Source organism: Falco biarmicus, chromosome 6 (assembly GCF_023638135.1).
Source record: "Falco biarmicus isolate bFalBia1 chromosome 6, bFalBia1.pri, whole genome shotgun sequence".
Classification (NCBI taxonomy): Eukaryota; Metazoa; Chordata; class Aves; order Falconiformes; family Falconidae; genus Falco; species Falco biarmicus.
Window position 1 is genome coordinate 77,747,283 of NC_079293.1, and position 25,963 is coordinate 77,773,245.

At 40.8% G+C, this 25,963-nt stretch overlaps 1 protein-coding gene across 2 annotated transcripts in view; it reads left to right on the top strand.

Moving 5' to 3' along the window:
- Positions 1-25,963, top strand: part of CD2AP (CD2 associated protein) — an 89,580-nt gene that overhangs the window by 41,297 nt on the left and 22,320 nt on the right. For both annotated transcript variants that reach the window (XR_008822612.1, XM_056343995.1), the window contains exons 3-9: positions 494-647; positions 4,282-4,382; positions 8,824-8,944; positions 15,198-15,382; positions 19,006-19,114; positions 23,196-23,287; positions 25,578-25,682. Coding sequence is in view for 1 of the 2 variants with exons in the window: in XM_056343995.1 (XP_056199970.1) it covers positions 494-647; positions 4,282-4,382; positions 8,824-8,944; positions 15,198-15,382; positions 19,006-19,114; positions 23,196-23,287; positions 25,578-25,682 (867 nt within the window). In the remaining variant the exon portion in view is untranslated. The remainder of the gene's footprint in view (positions 1-493; positions 648-4,281; positions 4,383-8,823; positions 8,945-15,197; positions 15,383-19,005; positions 19,115-23,195; positions 23,288-25,577; positions 25,683-25,963) is intronic.

Here is a 25,963-nt window from a genome sequence, read left to right on the forward strand (position 1 = left end):
TGGTCTTTCAGCAGTACTTTTGCGTCTTTTGCTAAACAACCTTTGGAGCTTTCAGAGGCAGAGATGATCACCTAATACAGTTTTACGTATGAAAATATTTAGTGCCCTACCCTATAGGTCTGTCATTGAAGTAATGTTTTTGGATTTAAAAATATTTTCAAATGTGAGCTGTTAATTACAAGTTGTAATATGGGACTTCTGGGCTCTAAAGCAATTTTTCTTAGGGTTGGAGTAGATGGCTAAAATACTGCTCCTGTTTCTGAATTTTCTCAGCGCATCAGCTTACCTGTTTACTAACACAATTGTATGGAAGGGTCAAGTTTATTAAGGCCTTTAGTATGTTTGGTTGTAGGATGCCATGATTTTTGAGTATAGTACGTCATTATACACCAAATGGTACGTACCTGAAATCCATTAGTCTGCATAAATCTGCCTGTGTAAAAGCACTGACCTCTTGAGTAATTCACTTGGTCTTCTAAATCTCTTGTTTCAGGAAGTTAAGAAGGATGTAGAGCCAAAGGATGATGCCGTACCAGTCAGGAGGGAGAAATCTGGCAATGTAGCCAGCCTTGTGCAGCGTATGAGCAACTATGGGCTTCCAGCAGGAGGATTTCAGCCTCACCCCCCATCCAAAAGCTTCAAGAAGAGTATGTAGTCTTTCCAATTCCTTCAATTGCATAAGCTGCTGACGTGCATTGTTTTAATGAACATGAATTATTTAATGTCTGACTTAGTTTTCAGGTTGGACCGAAAACTAGAGACATAGGAGGAAGAACTTTGATTCTCAGCCAAATTCTGTTCCTGTATGCATGGACAGAAAGCTTAAATGCAGTTCTTAACAGCAGCAATAGGGATCGATTTTCCTGGGAACAGGATTTAGCCCCCTTCCAGATTATAGAGAGTTGCTCTGTAACTTCACGTGAGCTCTGCTTGTATTGTCACATACCTGAATGTGAACCACAGGCCTGTTCATGATAGTAAAAAATCTTCCTGTGGTCACTTCTTTTAAATGTGTTTGCTACAAATTCAGGACTTTGACAAGGAAACACTCCATAGTTCAAGTTCCTCTTGTTTGGTAGGCTTGCTTCTAGTGTGAAATAAGGTAGAGCTGGTGGTGCCTAAGACAAAGTAGTGGTCTTTGGTTGTAACTGCAGCCCCCAGGATGGTCGGGAGCACAGACTTGGTGCCTCCATATCTGTGGTTTTTATGTTTTAATGCCAGCGTTTAAATCAAGCTGACTAAAACTAAAGCAGAAAACTGAGCATTGCCTGCATCTAGAAAACTGACTTGTGATTGGTATTTCGACACCTCAGTCTTGTAAGAGATGTTGCTCTAATCTGGCTGCTTCTCTCTTATAAGGGATTGCAGGCACTTATATTTATGATTTAAGCTTGCTTTTTTAAAAAGAAAGAAGTCAGAACTTACTGTTTCTAGTATGTTTATGCTTTGTGGTTTTGCCCATAAAAGAAGAGCCGCTAGTCATCTTCTAAAGCCCTGAAATGGGACCACCAGACTTAGGAATTTGTTGGAACCTTCCTCTAGGCAACTAAGGATGTTACCTTCAAAATAATTTTTTAGTGAATCTAATCTGTATTTTATATGCATATTGGCAACAGCATGTAGGTGCCTGTTGGATGTTTGCATCAGCAGGCTTTTGAAAATGTATCATTAAAAATTAATGCTGTTCCTAGATTAGAGCAGCCAGACTCTGAAAGAGAATCAGCATGATCCTTGTGGGTCCTTCCAACTTGAGATATTCTAGGATTCTGTGATTCTGTGCATATGATCTGATATCAGTTCAGGTGTTGGCTACTTACTGTGGTCTCCCTAACCCTGGAACATTCCCATATTCAGCATGCATTGTCCTCATACTGGTGGCTGTGACCAGGGTAGTAGGTACAGCTTGGTCTCTGGCTAGTCTTATCCTCCTAGTAGAAAATGGTGTTCGGGCACCTTCCTTTAAGCACACAACTGTTCATTTGGCATAATGACAGTCTCTGCATTTCCATTTTACTTTCTGTTCCCTCTTTCCTGGAAGACTCTTTAAACATCTCCTGCAGATCCTGTTTGCTCTGTGCCTGGGCAATCGCTTACTGTCTTCAAAAGGTTTTCAGGGCTTAGTTGTCTTTCCTTTTCTAGTTCCTAACCTGGTAAAATGAGGTTTACAATGTTGAAAACAAAGTTAAGCTGCTTTAAGAGTAAGTTTCCAATGTGCAGTGAGGTAGGTTGTATCTGCCTGGGGAAGTCCCTTGTGTTATTCTCATGAGTAGCTTTCACTGTATTCAGGTATTTTATATCAGATGGGTAATAAGCTGCAGGCAGTATTCCTATCCGTTAGATGGCTGCCTTTATTCAGGAAAAGGAAAATACAGAAGGTGAGCTAAATCAAGGCAACAACGGATACATTTGTTTTACCCTGTACAAAACAAATAAAACCTGAAGCTGGACAAGCTGTTTGGAATTGCCTGGGGGCTGCAGTGAGGCTGGAGTGTTTTCTGAGTGGATTCATTAGTTTCTAGCTTAATCTAGGGATTTTCAAAACTGGCAGGCAGTACTTTCTAAATCGGGCACCACTGAAAACAGACTTCAGATGAGAGTGAGTTCTGGATGTGAAATGCATCTGCAGGTTTTTCTTCTCCCCCTCTTCCCCATTTAGATAGAATTACAATACAAAAAGGAATGCTGAGATCAGATTTATACCAAATGACCATGACTTTTAATTTGTCTTTTTTTGATATCAGTTAATCTCATACAAAGGAAGAGTGTTGAAAGTGCTGTAGGAGGTAGTAAAGGCCAGTGAACTGTTTATTCCAATTACTGTTAAGTTAACAATCCCTCTTGGCTGGTGTAGGAGTTTCAGTGGAGTTAAAAGAAGGGTATATTATGTGGGCAATTGCATGTTGTTAAAAATAACCCATAGAGCTTCATACTTTTGGCTGATATATTGCATGCCTCTTATTAAGCACAGGCCATATACCAGCAAGTAGAAAATTCTTGATTTGGTGAGCCCTCTCAGAAATTGTAGATGCTGACTATTACTCAGATGCCTGGCGTGTTTTGTACTGAGGACGCTGGGTGTGGCAGCCTTCTAAACATCTGACTTTGGACTTTCAACGTTGCTATAATACAACAAGAATCAATCTTGGAGGCAGTATCTGTGTTTTGAAATGTTTTCACCCAGTTAATCTTAATTGCTGCAGCTTGAGTGAGGAAGCATTGCAAAGTACAAGAGAGTGTGGAAATTATATATACAGTTCCTACTATCTTGAGCTTTACCACTTCAAGCTTTTGATTCACATTTTCACTTAAACTGTGGCAGATTGTTTTTGAGGAGGATGGGGAACATCTGTGGGTCATAGCTCAGGATGGCAGTTGCCTTCAAAAGTGTGCTGGTGCTCTGTTGTGGAAAAAGACTGAAGACATGGCCTCTTCTTTGAAGGAGAAGTGTCTGAAGTCTCTGGGTAGAGCAGAAACATCCCTCCAGGATACGTGCAGAGTAATTGGGCAACCATAAGTTCATACCTCACTGCCTGGAGGGGCTCCCCTCTCGAGTTTGTCTTTTTAATGCCTGCAAAGCTTTAATGGTATGTGGCAAACATCTAAAGACTGCACTTTAATTTTACCTGTGTCAGACACTGAATTGAAGCTTAGGTTGAATTTCTCTACTTCATACCGGCATGGAGAAAAGGGAGTTTTCTTGAATTCACAGATAAAAAATGAGTTTGGATTTTGAAATATGAGCTGAGAAAATGTTAGCATTACCTCAGACCTGTAGTTAGTAAGGTCTTTGTTAGAGGACAGAAAGGCTATCGGCGCTTCAGTGTTGTGCAGAACAGAACATGTTACTTCTTTCAGGATTACTTAAAGACTGGAGGCTCAAACTTGCATGTTTTCTTCCAAGCAGGTGCTAACACTGCAGTTGGCAGCTGTTGTCATTCCTGCAGACTTTGGTCAGGAAATAGCCTGAAAAATCATTGTAAGGGGATTTATCTGACTTGCTTGTGTCAACGTGTTTGTTTTTTTTTAATAGGATGTTGGTAATTGGCAGTGTATGTTTGTTTGTAATTGCAGTCTGTGAAGCTTGATGGTTTTCAAGCTCTAAGATACGGCTCGTTAGCCTAAAGTGACATAAGCAAACTGAAAAACCAGCAGCAAAAGCTACATAGCTTTTTGGAATGGTTTGTGGATCTTCTAATCAGGTTTGATCATCAGGAGCTGAATTTAGGAAAAAATAGTTTTCCTTTGCAAGTGTTCTTACTTTCACCATTTCCCTTGAATCAGGGTCCAAGAAGCGGCAGTGTAAAGTGCTCTTTGAATACACCCCGCAGAATGCGGATGAGCTGGAACTCAAGCTGGGGGATGTGATCGACATCCATGAAGAGGTGAGCTGATTGTCACGCTATGTGGCCAAAAGTCAAATGTTTGTGGGGGGGGCGGGTTGACTGATTACTGAGTTGCAAGGATGTTTGAAAAATAGCATGGGGAAGTAGTGTTTTTGAAGCTAAAGCAAGTAGTTTAGGAGTTCTTCTCTTAGGATCCAATCCTAAACCAATGAATGCTAGATGTTTAGGGGAAGTATTTGATCATCGCAGCTGTAAATTGTGATTTGTTACACAGATTCCTTTTTTGAGATACTTCTACAGTTCTTTGGCCCAGTCTGTGATCTGTGTTTTTAGATGCTTATACTAAAACTGTTTGACTGGTTGCCTTTAAGCACACATACTCCTAACTTGTTTAGGTGAAAAATGTTATTTGACCTGATTTTCCAGTTTCATGCTTTTTTGAAATTCATTGAAGCTTGAGCTAATAGTAACAGTATTCAGCACAGAGGCCTGTACCTGTAGTACAATACACTTCAACCCACTTGCGCAAAAATATGGAGCATAGAAATGAACTCAATGTGTTATTGCCTTCATTTCCCACTGGGTAAGAAATAGTTAAAGATATGTCTTGATGTTCAGACTTTGATGGCAATGGCCCTGTGTATTTGAGAGGGAGTTTCTTATCTTTTCCTGCCTATGTGCTTCCTTAGTGTCTGTTCCATTCAATGGCAACTTCTGTTGTGAGAGGCTTGAATATGTGGGAAGAGCTTCTCTTACAAGAGCAAAAACTGTCAGGGAGCCTGCAGAAAAGATCAGAGCCATAGTAGGAGGAACCTCGTCAGAACTAGGTGGAAAACTTCTGCATGGCATGCTCTGACCTTCACTGGTGCCATCTCTTCTTACTGTCTCCCTGAGGGTCTGAGGAAGGAAAAGACTGAACCTTTCTTTGTAGCCATGTGTCTGGTGGTGCTTTTAAGTAGTTTTACGAGATTGTGTTTTTCACATGTATGCTCTCTTCTGAAGAGACTCCTAACTCTTCAGGATCCTGCCAGTTGCCAGGGAGGACTTGTCCAGTCTTCTAGCAAGGAAGAAGTTACTCCTTTAAATGCATTTAAACCAATGACTTCTAGAATTTGTTATCTCCTTATAAACAAGAGAAAGTGAGTTGTAAAACCTGCTCACTAAAATCATAGTTTCATAAATACCATTGTGTGTGTGTGTTTTGTAAAGGAGTGTTCCTGGAGAACCTCACCAGTTTAATTTGTGGATGGTGCCTGTACACAGCAGTCATGACTTTGAATGGTCCAAGTGAGCATTTACAAGAGATAGCAGTGCAGTAAACTGTTGCGGAAGCTGCTGTTTCAGGTTGCACGTGTCAACATCTGGAATTATTTTGGGAGGGATGTTCAGTGTGATGTATCAGAGATGACCAAGTACCCAAACAGAATAAAAAGATCAAAGCATTTCCTCATCTGGTTTCTTAAGGAAACATGGATTATTTTTTTTTTTTTCTTTCAATTTTTATTTGGTCAGTCCCCATACTTCTTCCCTTCCTAATGATTTGAAAATACGTGTTTGTAGTACACAGCCTTTGCTACTTCTGAGAAAAACTATTAATGAAATTTTTAGGCAAATGCTACCAGTAGAAAAATATTGCAGCTAACTATGCTCATAGAGCTGTTTGCACACTGTTTTTATGGTGGCATAGAGTAGACCTGACAGGTGTAGGCTTTGCTTCACTAAACTGTACTGATGGACCAGAAATGCGTGTGAAGAATGGTAGAAAATGCCATCCATTGGTTGTGCAGTATGCTGGGATAACTTTTCTTAGGTAACTTGTTACCATTATTGTGAGATGGTTCGCTTCCATTTATGTATAAAAGATGCTATTTATATATATGCAGATAGTGCATTACTGTTACTTCAAGGAAATATCATTTGGTTACTTTTTTTGTGGGGAAAATAAGGTAAAATCAGCCTCACAAGGGGACTTACCTGAGAACAATTAAGTAATTTAGCCTTTGTAACTGTTTTTATTAATTGACTCGTTACAAGTGACACTACTGATTGTGAAATCAAAGGTGGAGGCAGATGGTTCAGGAATTAAATGGATAATACTGAAAAGAGCAGGCTACAAGGATCAGAAGTAGCTTTTAGGGAAGAAGGCCCTTGTGCTATGTGCTGGCTGAATCTGCAAGGTTTTTTGTTTACAGAACATGTGGGTTTTGCATGCAAAATACATGCACAGAATGTATGTGATAATTGTATCACTGCTGTATAACTTCTGTTTCTTCTTTATCTTCCTTCCACTCCTGTCAGCTGCAGCACTAAATAGCAGATTTATTTTTGTAGTATTATATTTGTAGTATTTGCATGCTGTGTTTATCAAGCATAATTGAAATTCATATGACTCAATTTAGTGGAGTTTTTATTAAAAAAAAAATCAAAAAATCGGAGTGCTTGTTTCGGACCTCCCCCCCTTTGTTTTGAAGTCTGTTTTCATCGTCTTATAGAAATAAGTTGATGGAATTCACACTCGGAAAAAGCACTGATGTGTGTAAAAGCTGTAACTCCCTCTTGTGGAAATTGTATCATGTGTAAGATTTTGGAAATGGAAGATAAGGCTTGTGAAATTGTCCTCTGTGTTGCTAGTGCCCAGACATGCACGGACGCTATCCAACAAAGTGCGTAGAACTTTTTAAACCTTTTTTTTTTTAATGTTGATTAATGATACCATTTCTGGTAATATAGTTTGTATATAGTAATTTTTTTTTCTAAAGACCGCGTAGTGAGGAGGTTGAAGTAAGTGTGCTCAAGAATTTTGTTTAATTCCTGTCTGTCTCTGACGTGACGTGGCATCGCATTGCCTTGCAAGTCTCTAAAGCGCTTTGCTGACCTTATTTCTTGGCAGAAGAATAAATTGGATTCTCGAGTCACTTTCTGTGTCATAAACATTAAAAGTCCCTTTCTCATGGCTCTTGGGTGTTGTATGGGTGAGTCAAGTAATTTTAATTTTAGTTTTTTGTAATGCGTTGTGTAAAGCATGAGGCTGTGGAGCCTGGAGAGGACTTGTCAGTAATCTGTGCTTAAATTCAGAGGACCAGACTCTGAATTTGAACCATCCACAGCAAAGCTATATTTGAGCACCAGGATGTCTTTAAAAATAACAGTGCTCTTTTCGTTGCCTGTCTGTCTCTCTAGCTGCCAGGTTCTGCTTGCCTGAAGGTATGCTAGTGTTTAAGAACTATCCCTGTGTGTCAGGCATAGTGACCTAGAAAACAAGGCTAAAAAAAGAAAATGTAAACAACTGCTTCCCCACCCCCCTGTTGCTTTGCTTTTCATATCTAAAAACAGCTTTCCAGCCACAAAACAGAACAATTAAATTTTCAAAATATCTCATCTTAATTATATTTTTAAAATAGTGCTCATTAGGCAAATACATTTGACTTAAGACATTTTGAAAATTGTTGATAAATTTGAAGAGCACAATTCTTACTGAGTCTTCTGGTATTGTTTTACACTGTCACCTATGCATGCCCACCTTTGGCTTGTTCTGCTTTGGACCGTGGGGTACTCCTGGTAAATGTTCCATTAAATTTTGGAGTATTGCAGTGTAAATAACACACCAGGGATCCAAGAACATAACATTAGTCATCATTGTTCCCTAATTACTGAACAGGTTTATTTCCAGTGCAAAAATGAGTTGTTTTGTGAATAGCAAAGCCAACAAAATTTGGCATCCAACAGACTTCTGTCCTTAGGACTGCTGTGTGCCACCACAAAATCCTCGTGTGTCTCGTCTACCTTTGTTGGCAGGACAGCCCTGATGGGAAAGTATCTGTACTTCTGACACATCTAGAGCTAGGCAGATGCTGTTTAGCCAGTTGTCTCCTGCTAGAAGGAATGGACAGCTTAGTTTTCTGTTACTCTGTGATATTCTTAAGGACTTTTCTGTGTTCTACCCAACATTATCTCTAAAAATTGTCTGTAGAAACTTGAGTCTTTTGACCAAAATTGTTAGAGATTGTTCAATAGATAGGAGGGCAGGGAGTAGGACTGGTGGAAAGTGGACAAGACAGAGGGAAAGACAGATGATCAGCAAGAATACATAAAAATTTCCTTCGAAAGCCAGGCTAAAAGTTGATAGTTATTTCATGAACAGTGTAATTTTTTTTTTTCTTCTGTAAGATATGTAACAACTGTTATACTGTCTTACCTTGAGGAAGTTGATGAACATTTTGCTGCTGTTCTGGATTAATTGGCCTGGGGCTAGTCACATGTTTCAGGATCACTACTGTAGTGACAGAAGTGGCAGTATATTATTTTTTTCCTCTTCTTTTTGCCTACTGTTTGTACATCTTTGGTAGGTTTCTTTATAGAGAAATCATGGTCTTTTGAACTTTCCCAATGTTGTTCGTAGAGTTTTATAAGTGAAGTATGGATGGAATTAATAGGAATTTCCTTTTGCTTTATTGGTAATGTGCAAAATATTTCTGTACAGGTAGAAGAAGGCTGGTGGAGTGGAATACTAAATGGCAAAGCAGGGTTGTTTCCTTCAAACTTTGTGAAAGAATTGGAATTGACGGATGATGGAGAAACACAGGACACTCTGGATGACACAGGTGGTATTCTGTTTGTTGTAAACCCTTAGCAAAGTCATTTTAGATCTTGCATGCATCTTGGAGTATTATGGTTTTAGTACAACAAAAGCTCTAAAGAATGTGAGCTATGAGCTTCCTTAGGATGGTATTTAATTTCATTTTAGAAAATACTGAGTATAGAAATACCTGTCTTGCTCCCAATACCCTTTTAGTAAGATTACAATCAAGGTCTTGATCTTACAAATGTGTGTTCTGCATTGTAGCACTAGAAATTTTATCATATACAGAGCTGAGGTTTTTAAAGTATTGGATGTAAAATTATTCTTCTGTTTTAATAGCTTTTTTTCATCTTATTCTCGCAGACATGCATTCCCTAATGTGGAAAACTGAAGTGTTTAACCATGTAAACTGATAAATAAAACTTTTGAATTTAACCAAAACAGTACAGAGAGCCTCAACTTAAAATGAATTCTGGGAAGGGGACCCCGGTTCTTTATTATGTTTTAATCTAGCAATAAAATTAAGGCAGTATTTACATTTAGCCATCCTTTGTGGCTATGAGTGTACAGCTTGGGCAGAAGCAGTAGCCGAGTGCCGAGTGGTGCCAGGCATGTGTGTACGTTACAGGAAATTACTTAGTTCCTTTGAAACTTTAGAATTCCTTTGCACTTTAGAGGCATTCTCTCTGTGAACGCCTGAGGACTTGGATTGTGCAGGCAGAGGATTTAAGCTTAGGCAAGTGCAGGGTCCTGCCCCTGGGGAGGGACAGCCCCACACACCAGCACAGGCTGGGACTGACCTGCTGGGGGGCAGCTCCAGCTCTGCCAAGGACCTGGGAGTGCTGGTGGGCAGCAAGTTGCCCATGGGCCAGCAGTGTGCCCTGGTGGCCAGCAAGCCCATGGGATCCTGCGGGGCATGAGGAGGAGCATGGCCAGCAGGTCGAGTGAAGATGTCCCCCCATTCTACTCTGCCCTGGTGAGGCTGGGTCTGGAGTACTGTGTCCAGTGCTGGGCTCCCTGGTTCAAGAGAGAAAGGGAACTACTGGAGAGGGTCCAGTGGAGGGCTGCAGAGATGATGAGGGGACTGGAGCATCTCCCTGATGAGGAAAGGCTTACAGAGCTGGGTATGTCTAGCCTGGAGAGGAGAAGACTGGGAAGGGACTTTCTCAATGTCTACAAATACCTTAAGGGCGAGTGCCAAGAGGATGTCTCCAGGCTCTTGTCAGTGGTGCCCAGTGACAGGACAAGGGGCAACGGGCACAGACTGAAGCACAGGCAGTTCCACCTGAATGTGAGGAAGAACTTCTTTCCTCTGAGGGTGACAGAGCTCTGGGACAGGTTGCCCAGAGAGGCTGTGGAGTCCCCTCTGGAGACATTCAAAACCTGCCTGGATGCCACTCTGTGCAACCTGATCTTTGTGATCCTGCTTTAGCAGGGGGTTGGACTAGATGATCTCCAGAGGTGCCTTCCAACCCCGACCATTCTGTGTTTCTGTGATATGACAGTGTGGAATGTGAGTGTTCTTTGGGAACATCATCTTAATGCTAGTTAATTGATGGTTAAACACAGCTATGTAATGTTAAAGGGAAAAAGTGATTTTAAAATTTATTTTTCTCTTTGTAGTGATGTGCACCCTCACTTGTAAGATGTTTAGTATTGTTTCTAACAAGAGTTTGTTCAGAGGTAGGAAGTGTCTGGTTTGGATATTTTTTTTTTAATTGCAGAAATAATTACAGTAGCATAAAATGAGTTCTTTGACTTGATCAGTCGCAGATAGCACAGTGGCTGTCCTTGGAGGTAAAGTTCCCTGACTTTGGAGTCTGGTGAGATGGATTTACAGGTGTGTATGTTTGGGTGTTAACTCCTGAATACTGAGATCAGTCGGACTGAACAGTAATTTGAAGTAATTGTGTTTTCTGTCGCTAACTAACAAGTTAGGATTTTCAGCCCCTCATACCCCCAGGGGTTATATTTAATGCCCAGACCTTTCACAGTCAGTATCTCAAGTATCTGCTCACTCTCTCCTCACTCCTGGGAGATGGTAAATGCCCCATTCGCTGAGCTGTGCTCTTTTAAACATGCAACGTGGACTTTGCTCATCAGCTAGCCCTTGTTCGTGTGGGGGACTTCAACCTACCGGATGGCCGCTGGAAATACACCACGGCGAAGAGGGAACATTCCAGGAGGTTCCCGGAGCAGGCGGAGGATAACTGCCTGACCCAGCTGGTCAGCGAGCCAGCCAGGGGAGATGCCCCACGGAGCCTGCCACGGGCAAAGAGGGACGGACTGGTGGGTGATGTGGGGGTTGGAGGGCGTCTGTGGCACAGCGATCGCCGGATGACAGGAGTTTTCATTTCTCAGAGCAGTGAGGAGGGGGCTCAGCAGAACGGCTGCCTTGTGCTGCCAGGGGGCCGGCGCTGGCCTGTGCAGGGGCCGGGTGACAGAGCCCCTGGGGAGGCAGCCCTGCAGGGCCCGGGCTCCAGGCAGGCCGGGCGTTCCTCAGGGAGGAATTCTGAACGGCGAAAGGCAAAGATGAGCGGTGGGGGAGGAGGAGGCCTGGCTGAGCAGGGAGCTTGGGCTGGAACTCGGGGAAAGGGAGAGTTTCCACCGCTGGCAGAGGGGGCAGGCAGCTCTGGGGGGCCGCAGGGGTGTTGTGAGGCTGTGCAGGGTGCGGATCGGAGAGGTGAAAGCGCAGCAGAACTCGGGCTGGCCACTGCTGTAAAGGATGTAAAAAAGATGTTTTTACAAATCATTAGAAACAAAAGGAAGGCCAAGGATAACCTGTATCCTTTATTGGGTGTGGCGGGGAATGTTTCTACAAAGGCTGAGGTGCTTAATGCTTTCTTTGCCCCTATCTTTAATAATTAAAGTAAGACCAGCTTCCTTGAGGGTACCCATCTCCCTGAGCTGGAAGACAGGGATAAGAGGAGCAGAAGCAAGTCCCCACAGTCTGGGAGGAGGTAGGTAGTGACCTGCTGCTCCACTGAGACATGCACTCAAGACAACACAATGGGGCTGGATGGGATCCACATGAGGGTGCTGAGGGAGCTGGCAGAGAAAGCTCACCAAGCCGCTCTCCATCTTCTATCAACTGTCCTGGCAAACCAGAGAGGTCCCAGCAGACTGGAGGTTACACAATGTGACGCTCATCTACAAGAAGGGCAGGAGGGGAGGATCCAGGGAACTACAGGCCTGTCAGCCTGACCTTGGTGCCAGGGAAGGTTATGGAGCAGCTCATCCTGAGTGCCATCCCGTAGGATGTGCAGGACAATGGAGGGATCAGGCCCAGCCAGCATGGGGTTATGAAATGCAGGTCCTGTGTGACTGACCTGATCTCATTCTGTGGCAAGGGTTTGACATAGAACCTTTAACACCACTTACCACAGCATTGTCCTGGAGAGACTGGCTGTTCATGGCTTGGGTGGGTGCACCCTATGCTGGGTTAAAAGCTGGATGGATGGCCAAGCCCCAAAAGTGGTACCAAATGAAATTACATCCAGCTGGTGGCTGGTCACAAGTGGTGTTTTCCAGGGCTCAGTATTGGGGCCAGTGCTGTTTAATATCTTAATCAACAATCTGGACAAGGGGTTGAATGTACCCTCAGTCAGTTTGCAGATGACACCAAGCTGGGGTGGTGGAGTTGATCTGCTTGCATGTAGGAAGGCTCTGCAGAGGGATCTGGGCAGGCTGGACCGATGGGCCGAGGCCAATGGCACGAGGTTCTACCAGGCTCAGTGCCGGGTCCTGCCCCTGGGTCACAGCAACCCCAGGCAGCGCTACAGGCTGGGGGCAGGGGGCTGGGAAGGTGCCTGGTGGGAAAGGGCCTGGGGGTGCTGGTCAGCAGCCGGCTGGGCATGAGCCAGCTGTGTGCCCAGGTGGCCCAGGTGGCCATCAGCATCCTGGCTGGTATCCGAAAGAGCGTGGCCATCAGGAGCAGGGCAGTGCCCGTCCCCCTGCGCTGGGCACTGGTGAGGCCGCCCCTGGACCCCTGTGTTCAGCTTTGGGCCCCTCACTGCAGGGGGACGTGGAGGGGCTGGAGCATGTCCAGAGCCGGGCTGGGGCAGGGGCTGGGGCACAGGGCTGATGAGGGGCAGCTGAGGGACCTGGGGGGGTTCAGCCTGGGGAAGAGGAGGCTCAGGGGGGACCTGATCGCTCTCTACAGCTGCCTGACAGGAGGCTGTAGGCAGGTGGGGGTCGGTCGCGTAAGGTAGCAAGTGATAGAATGAGAGGAAATGTCCTCAAGTTGTGTCAGGGGAGGTTTAGTTTGGATATTAGTAAAAATGCCTTCACTGCAAGGGTTGTCAAGCACTGGACCAGGCTGCCCAGGGAGATGGTGGAATCACCATCCTTGAGGTATTAAAAGACATGTAGCTGTGCCGTTTAGGGACATGGTTTAGTGGTGGACTTGGCAGTGCTGGGTTAATGGTTGGACTCTATCATCTCAAAGGTGTTTTCCAACCTGAATAGTTCTATGTTTCTAAAATGTCTAGCTATCCTATTAGATATCCAAGAGGGGTGTAGCTACGTTAAGAGTAACTTGGTTGAGAAATTACAAGAAACTGAGTTTAAGAGCCATGTAACTTCACGGTATTATCAAAAATCCTTGCATTTATGGTAGAGGGAAGAGGCTTTAGATTTTATTGCAATTCCTAGGCATGCATACACTTAAAATAACTTATGTGAAAGGGTAAAAGGTGTGGAGGCTATTTTGAATTTGGTTTATAAAAGCTGTCTATTTTCATGTGACTGTCTCCTGGAATTCTGCACATGGAGATCACTTGTCTGTGAATACTACTGTGTAGCCTTTAACAGATTGACTAACTTGTAAATTGAAAAAGAAAAAAAAAAAACAACCAGAAACAAAAAAAATATCTTAATTTAGATGGTAGGAGCTTTAAAGATCTGCTCTGAACTACGTATTTTAGGGGTGTATAAATGTTGTCCCTTAAGACAAAAAGTTTAAAAGAATCTTAAATACTTGTGTGCTGGTTTTGACTGGGTAGTTACTTTTCTTCACAGTAGCTAGTATGTGGGGGTATGTTTTGGATTTATGCTGAAAACAGTGTTGATAGCACATGGATGTTTTCATTATTGCTGAGGAGTGCTGGCACAGAGTCAGGGCCTTTTCTGCTCCTCACCCCACCAGCGCAGCGAGAAGGCTGGGGGGGGGGGGGGGGGGGGGGCAGAAGAAGTTGGGAGGGGACATAGACAGGACAGGTGACCCCAACTGACCCAAGGGATATTCCAGACCATATGACGTTATGCTCAGCATATAAAGCTGGGGGAAGGAGAAGGAAGGGGGGGACATTCAGAGTGATGGCGTTTGTCTTCCCAAGTCACCATTACACGGGATGGAGCCCTGCTGTCCTGGGGATGGCTGAGCACCTGCCTGCCCATGGGAAGTGGTGAATGAATTCCTTGGTTTGCTTTGCTTGTGTGCGCGGCTTTTCCTTTCCCTATTAAACTGTTTTTATCTCAATCCATGAGTTTTCTCACTTACCCTTCAGATTCTCTCTGCCATCCCACTGCGGGGGAGTGAGTAAGTGGCTGCGTGGGGCTTAGTTGCTGGCTGGGGTTAAGCCATGACAGCTTGTGTTAACTACCAGTGATTAATCTCAGAAGGCTATATACAGTTTTAGTGTGTAACTCATTTAAATTGGGTTTTAAGCGTTGTTAGGTTAAAAAGCTATTTAAATAAATTTGCAAACTCTTTTCAGGTACTTTTGATAGTGCATTTTGAGCAATAGAAAAATTTCACTTTGCTTTGAAAGACATGAGTCTACCACTGAAACATGCAGTTTTTTCCTGTGGCTGTTGAAACATGGTAGGATTCATTATGGACCTTTATTGATTATCGCTTTCAGCAGCTATAGCTGTGGAAATAACAAGCTTTTAAATGTTGGACTGAAACCACATCTTCGGAGAATGTGTAAGCAATGTTTTATAAAATTAATGGAAAACACTGATGTTAACAGACTGTGGAGCCTGAATGATAATGGAAATAGCCAGAAATACTAGTGGTCTAATGACTTAGTTGCTAGAGCATTCAGTACAATACTGGTATAATTTCAAATGGTCTTGTGTTAAATATACAACTAGAACAAATGTGAGGCATTACAGCTACAATAATATTCCTGGAAAAGATGTTTAGCAAGAGCAGTGCACATAACAGGTTTGCTTCCCCTTTTTTCCCCAGAAGAGCAAATAACTTCAGAGATGAAAACAACTTTTTCTTTTTTTTTTGTCTTACCCACCCTCCCCACCCCCACTTTCAGAGTCTGTTTTCAGTGGTTCTACCTCACCTGTGGCCTCTCCAGGAAATGGGAGTGAACCTGGATCTGGACCAGCACAGCCAAAGAAAATCCGAGGTATTGGGTTTGGAGATATCTTTAAAGAAGGCTCAGTGAAACTTAAGACAAGATTGTCCAGTAATGAATCAGAAGATAAAAAGCAAGATAAGGTTTGTAGTGGTTCATATTGTTGGTTTTGGGTTTCCTGTAAAAATAATTTAGAAGACATGGAATCTGAAGACGTAGTACCTTACAGATGCTGAATACACTGACCATTTTAAAATTTGTCAGTATTGTTCCATAATGAGATCATAATAATCTCATAAGGTTCTTGCCTATAAAACAAGACAACCCCCCTCAGAATTCTTTCATAGTACATTATATCTGCCATTGATTCCAAAAGGTCTATTCAAATGTCTTGGTATTTAAAACATGAGCGAAAACCAAGCTGATATAAAAATTGTTTCAAAGCTGTGTGGTGTAAGACATAACTTCTCGAACACATCTGTAATATGAGGCCTTTTGTAGTTCTCTTTGTAACAGACTTTGTATATAGTCTGGACAAGACTGTTAAGTGTTCCTGTACAAGTTAAACCTGGCCTTTAAAACATGGAATATTTGGGGGTTTCTTTAGGTTTTGGCTTGTTTTTTTTCCCCCAACTTTTGGTAGATGTTGAGATTGCTCTTTTAGGTGTCAGCTGTCACTACCAATGTAAACATCCTTCAGTGTATGCTATCAAGCTTTTGGTTTTGTTGATATCTTCGGTTAAAGAGCTACATAAAATGCTGATTGTGTAAGCCTGAAAAATACTTTTCTACAATTTTGCATCCTCTTTCATGTTGGTGGTGTCCCCCCTACTTTTTTTTTTTTTTTTTTTGAGTGGGAAAGGAGCACTTTTATTCTCTGTATCAGACTTAAAGCTTTAGGAGAGAGCAGGCAATGTAATGGTAGTGGAACTGCTTTAGAATTGCACCTAAGAGCACTTTTACCTCTTCGAAGCACAACAGTGATGCTCCGTTCTTTATCTTGACTTTATACATTGTTTACACCAAAAGCTTATATATGGATTTTCAGCTTTTGATAAATTTAAAACGGCTAAGATAGCCAGTGTTTCAGTTTTTACTCTGGTGACAATTCAAGAAAGCTTTTAAAACCTTTGTCCAATTTCAATTTTTTGTCTTGTCAGTTATGGTCATTAATGCTGTTTTGCTGACTGATTTGCCTTTCTCTTCTGCCATGGGAATAATTGTAATGGTGTAGGGCAAAAGGTGGGGTGAGTCCCTGAGAAAGAGGGTAGGGACAGAGACTTCCTTGAATGTGTTTCTTCTCAGTAGCAGTGCTAAGAGCAGTGATCATCCACCTGTAGACATGGTACGTGTCCTCTTTGTTTCTGGTCCAGTCAAAACATCGGATGATTCAGAAGACAAAAGCTGTAAGTTTGTTGCCTTCTGTTTAAGGCTTGGGGAATGTTATCTGCTGAGGAGGATGTTGTTCAGCTTGGGAAAGAGAAGGCTCTGGGGACACCTAAATGTGTCATTTTGGTGTATAGATGGAGACAGACTTTTTACTGAGGTCTGTAGTGACAGGACAAAGGGCAGCAGTTTTAAACTGAAAAGGGCAGAATTAGATTGGACATAAGGTGATGTCCAATCTAATGGTGGTGTTGGAGGTGAGGCACTGGAGTGGGTTGCCCAGAGAAGTTGTGGATGTCCCATTGTTGGAAATGTTCAAGGTCAGGTTGGATGGTGGCTTTGTGCAACCTGGTTTTAGTGAAAGATGTCACTGCCCATGGCAAAGGTGTCAGACTGAGTGGTCTTTGAAGGTCCCTTCTGACCCAAGCCATTCTGTGATTCTGTGAAGGCACATTGATTTTCCTTGGTTGTCACCAGGCTTTGTCCCTTGACGTAGGAGTTTGTGGGATCATTGCATCTTCATGTGAATGCTGATAGACTAGAGTTTCAGGCCTTAGCTTTTAATTTGCTGTCTTGTCATGAGATTGATTGTTCAAAAGCATGTTTCCCTACTTTCTACGTTGTAACTTGGGAGTATAAAGAGCCTATCTAAAATATGTTCAATCAAGTCTACTCAGATGTTTTTGAATTGTGTTGTTTGCCTGTCTATAAACACTAAAATATGTTGGTGCTCTGGTTTGTTGGTTGGGTTGTCTGGAAAATTGTTGTTGGCTGTTTCTCAGGAAGAAGGGAAATGAAGTGAGAAAATAGTTCTGCATAGCTTAAAGGCAATGAAATAAACAGTTGAGTTCAGCACTTAACGTTCCACTTGTGCTTGTTGCCAGTCATCCCAAAGGTGGACAGATTTGCAGAACAACGTGGAGAGCCCTAGGGAGATAATTTTCTTGAAGGTCTTGTGAAAATGGGTGGCTTCGTTGGATTTGTGCTCAACTCACTTTGGAGTTAGATGGAGGGATGCTGGAAGGCCATTCTCAGTCTTTAAGCCAGTAAGGAAAGAAGTTGTCATCAGGAAACTCTAGAATAGAGGGGACTTTTTTTCTGTTGGGGAATTCCGAGACTGTGCAGCACAGGAAGGCTGAGCACTGATGTCTCTGAAGTGCTTAAGACTATATATGTTCCTTCAGGAGATAGTTTCAGCTGGTCCTAGTATCCTGTCTGGGCTCAGGCTATTTATAGCCCTCCTGCCTAAACTTCCTTTCATACTTCTAATTGCATCTTCTTTTGGAAGGGGGAAATGTAGAGAACTATTTCCATGTTGGACTTGTTTAATCTCATAGGTGGGTTATTTTAGTGCATCCTTCATATATTATTCTGGAGTGAGTTAAATTGCATATGTACTTCAGGAACATCCCAAGTGTGGCTTTATGGTATGTCAGAGGTACCAAACACCAGCCCACAGGCATCATCTGCTTTTAGGGAGAGTAAATCTAGTTTCTCTGACGTAAGAAGCCTGCAAAGTTTAACTGTAAATGAAAATGAACAGAGTAACTAAAGGCAATGGGATTTTTCATGTCAGTAACTCTGTTAGGGCTGTTCAGGTAAGTACTGACTGTAAGTTCATGTTTTATAGCTCACCTCTGAAGAAGTGAATGCAGCTGAAGCTGTCTGAATCTTCCTGACAGCTCAGTAAATCTCCTCTGTGTGTGTGGGGGGGCTAATAATACTGGAACAATTATTTTGGTTAGATGTTAATTCTGAAATTTGTTACTAGTTGCAATACCTCTGTGGTTGGTTTGTTTTTTGTTTTTTTTTTGGTTCAGGATATATCTCTAGTGACACTTACCTGTCCTGTTCTTTACGAATTTTTAAGAGTGGAGGGAAGCTTTGACAAGTTTCCATGTGCTCTTACGTTTGTCTGAACAGTTAAAACCTGAATGCCTCTTCAGCTGAGGTGGTGTATGGCTACTGCATATTCCTGCTTTATTCCAGTGCTAAGTGTGGTCAGAGAGTTACTTTCAGCAGAGCTGTTCGGTAACTGCTGCAGTTCTGCACTGGAGGAGGCAGTTTTCAGGATAATGGAAGAGAACGCTTGAAACTGCTGAAACAAGATTATAAAAGTATGTCTGGTGATGTCCTGAGATTTGCTTCCAGTTTGAGAGCTGTGCTCTGTCTTTAATCAGTAGACAAAATTCTAATTGCAGTGGCTGTAATATAAATAGCTACAGGATTTGAAGTATTTAATGGAAAAGCTCATTGAATCTCTTGGTTATGGTCATTTGCATCATCTCAGCTAATAAAAACCTGAGTATGTTTCGTAGCGTAATAAAAAATAAAACTTATAAAGAATTTTTGTCAACAAAATTCTTTTTTGTTCATATAGCCATTACCTAACTGTCCCCCTGGAACAAAGCTAATTCATTTTCCCAGTACAACAAAACCTGAAAACTCATCAGAAGTAATAAAATCAGAAGGAGAAAATAAACCAAAAGGTAAGGATGATGAAATTTACATCTATTACTTGGTAGGCCTCCCTAGATAAGTACTTGGTTGTCTAATTTTTTTTGTGTGAAAATCTTAAACTTCTGTGTATACTGGCTTTTTCTGTAGTGTTGTGTACCTTTGAGGAGTTAGGCAAATGCGAAAGAGTCTAAAGGAGTTTTTGCTTGCGTTTCTGTGGCAAATGAGTCAAAAACGTTTGTAGCATTTTCTCCCAGAACAAAATAAGGCTGGGGTATGAAGTTTTATTGCAGCAGTCCCTTTACATTAATTTCCTACGTGCTCAAACTGACTGACGTTCTGCCTAGCTTTTGGTGTTCAGATGGGATAGTGGATATCTATTGCAATGGAACAGTTCCCGTACTTCATTTCTGAGTGGCTAGCATGTTGTCATAACTGTGTGCAAAGTTTCTTGCCTCGAAGTTGGTGCTTATGTTTTGTTGAAGTCTGTTCCCTAGATAATCCAGTTACATTGTGATTCTGTTTATAACAGCTTTTTTGTTTTTCTTTTTTTATTATCTCTTCAGAATTTCTGACTGCATTTAACTACCAAATTGCATAGTTTTATCTAGAGAGATATTTTTAACCAACCCAAGACATCTTGTGAGAGTGCCAACTCCATATAAAAAATTAACTTCAATTACGTGATATGTGGACGGCTCACTCTACCTGGTTCCAGAGCAGATGTTTTTTCTACTTCTCTATTGTAATTTCAAGTATATTTTTGTTTTATGTGGAAAAAACTTCTTTTGGTGTAAGTGGGTTTTATATGGAATGCATAATTTGCAGAAATAAGAATACTGCAGCAAACAACTGACTTCTTGTGTGTGTTCAGGAACTGTGTAATCTAGCACAACAGGGCACTTGAAGTGGCAGGTTTGTTAGTCAGAGCCCTAATTATATATATATATATATATATATATATATATGGCTTTCATGCCATTTGAGTAGTATTTTGGCTTTGTTGAATTCAGTAGCTGTAAATAGCGTGAACGTGTACAGACAGCGGATTACTGTCATGAGGTATTTGATGTTATGGCTTGAGAGCAGTTAATACTTGAGTTTTGTTATTGCAAAGCATGTATCAAAAGTTTGTGTACAATGCTTTCAGTGGAAGCTGATGCTTACTTTCAACTTTAAAATCTTTACGGAACATCAAAATTGGGATCACCTTTCGATCTTGTTAAACCATTCCAGTGCTATTTCTGTAAGAGCCAGCAAGATAATGTGCAGCTCTGAGTATTGTGAAATTTCACTTGCCTGGAACTTTGCATAAAAATTAACTCGACTCTGCCTAAAAAAATCTGAACATTTGGTACTGAATAATGAATTAAATATTTAGCTCTTTTTATAATTTCAGGTGCATCTCATGCTAAAAGCATAGAAATTGGACTAATCTAGTAGCTATGCTGAGACTCAGCTCCCTGGAGAAATGAATACATCAGAAAGGAACTGAAATATGCTAGTAATAGATGCTGTGGGAGGACATCAGTGCATAATACCTATAGAGACAAATTAAACATCTTATAACTTTTGGAAGAAAACTTGGGTTTGTTCCTTAGTGTTTTTATTTTAATATAGACAGTATTATAGTTTATGTATATCCTCCTCAATTTTGAGAGAGGAAGTTTAAAATAAACTGTGTTCAATACCTTAGCAAATAAACAGAGATCCCTAAAATGTTTAGACTAGTGTGGCTTAGTTTTTGGTGTGGCTCTGCTATTTCTGGGAAGTTTGTTTTGGACTCTGGTGCAAGTATGTAAAAATATTTTGTTTAAAAAATAAAATAAATACAGTTTGACCCCTCTTTCCCCCCTCATTATGTTAGAATACAACATCCATGTTTCCTGCTACTGTATTGTTGATCCCAAGTTTTTCAAAAAGATTAAATTTTAAACTACGAAGGATAGGTTGGATGGGGCTTTCAGCAGCCTGGTCTAGTGGAAGGTGTCCCTGCCCATGGCAGGGCGTTGGACCTACATGAAATTTAAGGTCCCTTCCAGCCCAAACCATTCTGTGATTCTATACCTTTTTATTAAAAATATTTGCTGAAGTTCAGATCGACTGTTTTACAAACACCATCTTAGATATAGAAATTTTTTTCATCTTAACTACTGGCAGAATATCAGGCTTACAAAAAAAAATGCCAGAATGGCAAATAGTACATACGCTTAATGTACGTGGCTGTGTTTCTCGGGTGGTGCTGATTGCTGGGGTTCACAGCCTGGCATATATGGGGACATTGGCAGTCTGCAGTGCTCCCTGTTTCCAGCTTTCCTGGCAGCTGGAGCAGAGCGAAAGGGCCACTTTCTGGCTCATGGTTTTCTTGCTGTTATGGAACTTGGTGTACGTGACGAGGGGAGAGGTGCTTAGAGGAGGAGAGGAGAGAAGATTAGGATTGTGTAGTGCCTGTGTGCTGGCTGAATCCCCAGGCAGTGAGAGGCAGTAAGGAAATGCATGTATTTTTGCAGAATCAGGATGTATAGAAATACATTACACTTCTGTTATACTTATTCATTACTAATGAATAAAATCCCTGAATTTGATAGATATTTGTAAGGTACCTGTAAATTTTTTTTTAGTCTTTGTGGGTTTTTTTTTTTGTTTTCTTTCTTTTTTTAACCTTGATTTAAACATTCATCTCTCTGACATGGTAGTTCTTATGTTTCTGTAATTCTTCACAAACACAATGTAGTCCATTTGTAGTTGAGCATTTTTGATCACTAGATAAGGCGGTAAAATAATGCAAGTTCTTGTACCTAGGATTACTCATGTGGTTACATAGATAAATGTATCTGTATAGAAATCCATATATATCCAACTCTTAAGCTTGGTGTACCTCTGCATTTTAACACAGTGGTTGTCACTGACCAAGGTAGATTTTTTTTTTTTTTTTTAGTCTAAGAATGCAATTTGTGCATTTTTTAACTTAAGATTTGTATCTCGATTAAACAAAATACAAGAACAAAAAGATTTAACTGCAAATCATTTGTTTTCTTACCATCCAGCAAAACCTGCAGAAGGTCCTGATGGTGGCTTAATGTTGTGCTGCTGCCTAACAGGGTTGATGCAGCTGCTTACCTTTGTGTGTTGTCAGTGCCAAATACCTGATGGGTTGTGGCAGCACATCAGAGTCCTTTTGTTTGCTTCCTTAATTTGTCAGATAAAGAAATCCAGTCTCTCTATTTGCCAAGTTGTTTTACATGTGCTGGGGTTAAAAAAGGTGCAAAAACTGCTTTGCAATCAAGACTTCTATAATAATGTGTTTTGGCCTTTCTCCTGTTGTTTTTGTTCTAGTGTGGGAAAGGAAAACAAATCCCCTCCTGCTTTTTCACCTAGAATTATCACAAATTTAAATGGATTAGTTATTGAACTGTACCAAATGGAAAGAAAGAAATTATTCTTTCTACTTTTGCAGAAGAGGCTGTGACTGAGTTGATCGCTCAGATGAGGTCTGGTTTCAGGTGCTTAGCCAAGAATTCCTTTGCTTCAGTGACTTGGTTTTACTGGAGAATTTCAGCAAATGTGCTGCTTGAGTATTTGAAGTTTTTGTAATTGTATGTGTTGATAAAGGATGGCACCTTGAAATGATTGCATGAATTTAATTAGGATTAAAAATTTGAAATTTAGGTAAGAATTAGGTAAGAAAATACCTTATAAACTCAGTAAAAAGCTTGAAACCTTTTTTGCCTGAAGTAGCTCAAACCTGAATACATAATGCTATGGGGAGGGTTAGGCTGTTACAATTTTGAGTAGGTTCCTCATGTGCCTCTGAAGTCAGAGTACTTGAATTAAGTTGCGGTTGTGGAAAAAATATTTTGGAACTTAAACTACTGACTTAACAAAGACTTACCTCCATAGTTATGTAAATACATAATCATATTTTTCTTGTGATCAGAATGACATATTGAACATCTGTAGACCAGCCATATGAGACTGCTTTAGAAGGGAAGTATGATTGTCATGGTAATTTCCAAGATCTCCTTTCACATGGTGTTAAGTGACCTGGTACTATGTGAGTGAGTTACTACCAATGGTTTGGAAGTTTAATTTAATTGCGCTGCTTTGTTTCAGCCAAGGAATATTGCAGGACAATATTTTCCTATGAAGGCTCAAATGATGAACTCAGCTTTAAAGAAGGCGAGATCATTCAAATAATCAGTAAGGTAAGATATTTCATCTGCTTTAACCATTTGTCTAGCTTTTGTGGATTTTTTTACAGGTAGGTAATGGTATAAAATGTGAAAGCAGGAGAGTCTGTTGCAGTAGGTGTTCTTGTAGGCTAATTTGTGTCATGTGAGAGTCAACTTTCTGTCTGCACTGGGTGGAGATACAGATGTCCTTAAAGATCATTCCAAGGTGGGAAGTTATCTTGGATTCCTCAAAGTCTAGTTAAATCAGTATACGCCTAGTACCAGCTCCTTTTTCAGTGAGGAAATTGGAAAAGCTTTGCAAATAGCCCTTTTATCTTCAGAACTTGTACTTTTTCCTCTGGTGGTATATCAGGCTGACCTAGAGGTGGTGGTTGGAAAGTGTTATTGTGTCAAAAGGTAATAAATTAATATCTGTACTTACTGATTTTGGTCTAGGTATTATGAAAAAAAACAACCCTGAGCAACTGTTTTCAGTAGGAAAATGAAGTCCAGGTGTTAGAAGTACTTGGTATTTCAAAGTAACCGTACAGAAGCTAATGATACTGTCTGGCTATTTAGAGAGACATGATGATTTAGTTGAATGTTCTTACTTGTGTTAAATATTGAAAACACCTCTTTGAAACGTTATCTTGTTGCAGAGATGGTTGTAAACAAGAAATGAACCTACTCATATTTAACTTCCCTGCAGTACTGGCCTGTTAGGTTATATACTGCTCTATTAAGGAATAACAACTTGCCTAAAAAGGTGGAATGTTTCTTTTTTTGTTTGTTTTCAGCTTTTGCACAGTTGCAGAAGAAAAGTAACACTATTTCTTTAGGAGTATTTTAAGTTTATGGAAAAGATGGCCATTTTTCTTAACAAGAGAATTGATATTGTCAGTAGTATTGACTGTAATTACAATGGAAAAGAGTAGCTATGGAAGCCACTTTTAAAAATGTGACAGCCCTTGCCCTGTCTTCACTGAATGTCTTGTCTCTCTGTCCTTTTTAAACCTATTTACTGAAAGCATAAGCTGCTCCAGACTGGAGCCAGAAGGGTTATCCGGAGCAGAGCTCTCCCTCAAAACCATCCTCTGAAGTCTGGGTATATTGATGTAACTTCCAGGTGGCTGCCTCAGTCCGGGTTTTTGATCTTGCCAAGAGTTAAGAGTTATTTTTCTTTACCATGCACACTTTGTGTAAAGCCTGTCCCCCGTGGCTGTTTCTTTTCTGTTTATGTACATATGATCATTGTCCATGGAGTTGTCTCTGACTTTCTAATATACCTCAGCACTGGTTAAGTGAAGTTTAGCAATAGATGCCTTATCTCTTCCACCATCACACACTGTTCAGATCTTGGACTCTGTAGTACTTATCTAAAAGGGTAGTGGAGGGAGAAATGAAAGAAAACTTCACCAAACTTTTACTTTCAGCACTAATCACCTATTCAGGTCTTTTTCTTGCTGATTCCTCCTTTAGTTAAGGGGAGGGGGGGATTTCTTTTTAATATTATTTCATTTTACATTTTATTTTTACCCTACTCCTTTATCTGTTCAGTGTCTCAGCTATAGTAAGTGCTGAATTGTCCTTGTGTCTTGAACTTTGGGGTGAACTACTTGGTGCTTCTAACAGTGGCACATATCAGCAGTAATCCTCTTGGTTTTGTATGCAGGAGTGACATCTGCAGTACTTTGGATCAGAGGCACAGAAGAAAGCTGTTATTTATGCTGCTAAAATATTCAAATAATGTCATACTTCTGTTATGGGCAAACTAAGGCCTCGATCCAGTAAGATCATGTAATGGATTTCTGTGCCACTGAATTAATTCTCCTTTTTTTTTTTTTATTTTTTTATGTCTTCATGTGGTTATTTTTTCCCTCAGTAGGTTATATCCTCTTGCTTCTTCACCCTTTTCAGACCAATGGACCTGATCAATCACATCAGAATCACTTTTATTCAGTAGAATTGTGTGTTACTCCAGTGACACTTTAAATGTTTACTGAAGAAGTTGCCAGTCAAGGCAGTTGAGAACATTGAATATTGTACATTGGGTCATAAGGTGATCTTATCCTTATACCCTTATCTTATATATGATGTAGTATCATTTCATCCTCCTTTTTAAAAAATAGAGTGACCAAACCTGATCTGATCTGTAGCTGTTTCCTCTTGCTAATGTGGCCAAAAGTATTCCTCTCGTAAATGTGATATTTCAGACAAACAATTATTTTATATTGTGGGTAAAAGCAAAAATGTTGTTCCTGTAACTGTATCTGTTTTGGGGAAGAAGTAAATATTGATTGAAATGTCCTGTTGTTTGTTTTAGGACACTAGAGAACCAGGCTGGTGGAAAGGAGAACTAAATGGTAAAGAAGGAGTCTTCCCAGATAATTTTGCTGTTCAAATACAAGAGTCTGATAAAGACTTCCCTGTAAGTTCTTACATGTATCATTTATTATCCCAGAAATTATTGATGGAAATGCAAAGAATAAAAGACTTCAGAGCACGTTATGCTGCTTAAAATATTATTACAATTTTGGCAATATTTATCTTGAATTAGCTATATCAAAGAAGAAAGATTTAAAGGTTAATGTTTGTTTTAAAATTTCTCAAATATTTATCTGAGGCATACTTTTTGAGATAACTGTAATTAATGAGGATGGTTAGGCCATATAGAAATGGTTCTGATAATATAGTGTGATGCGTTACTGA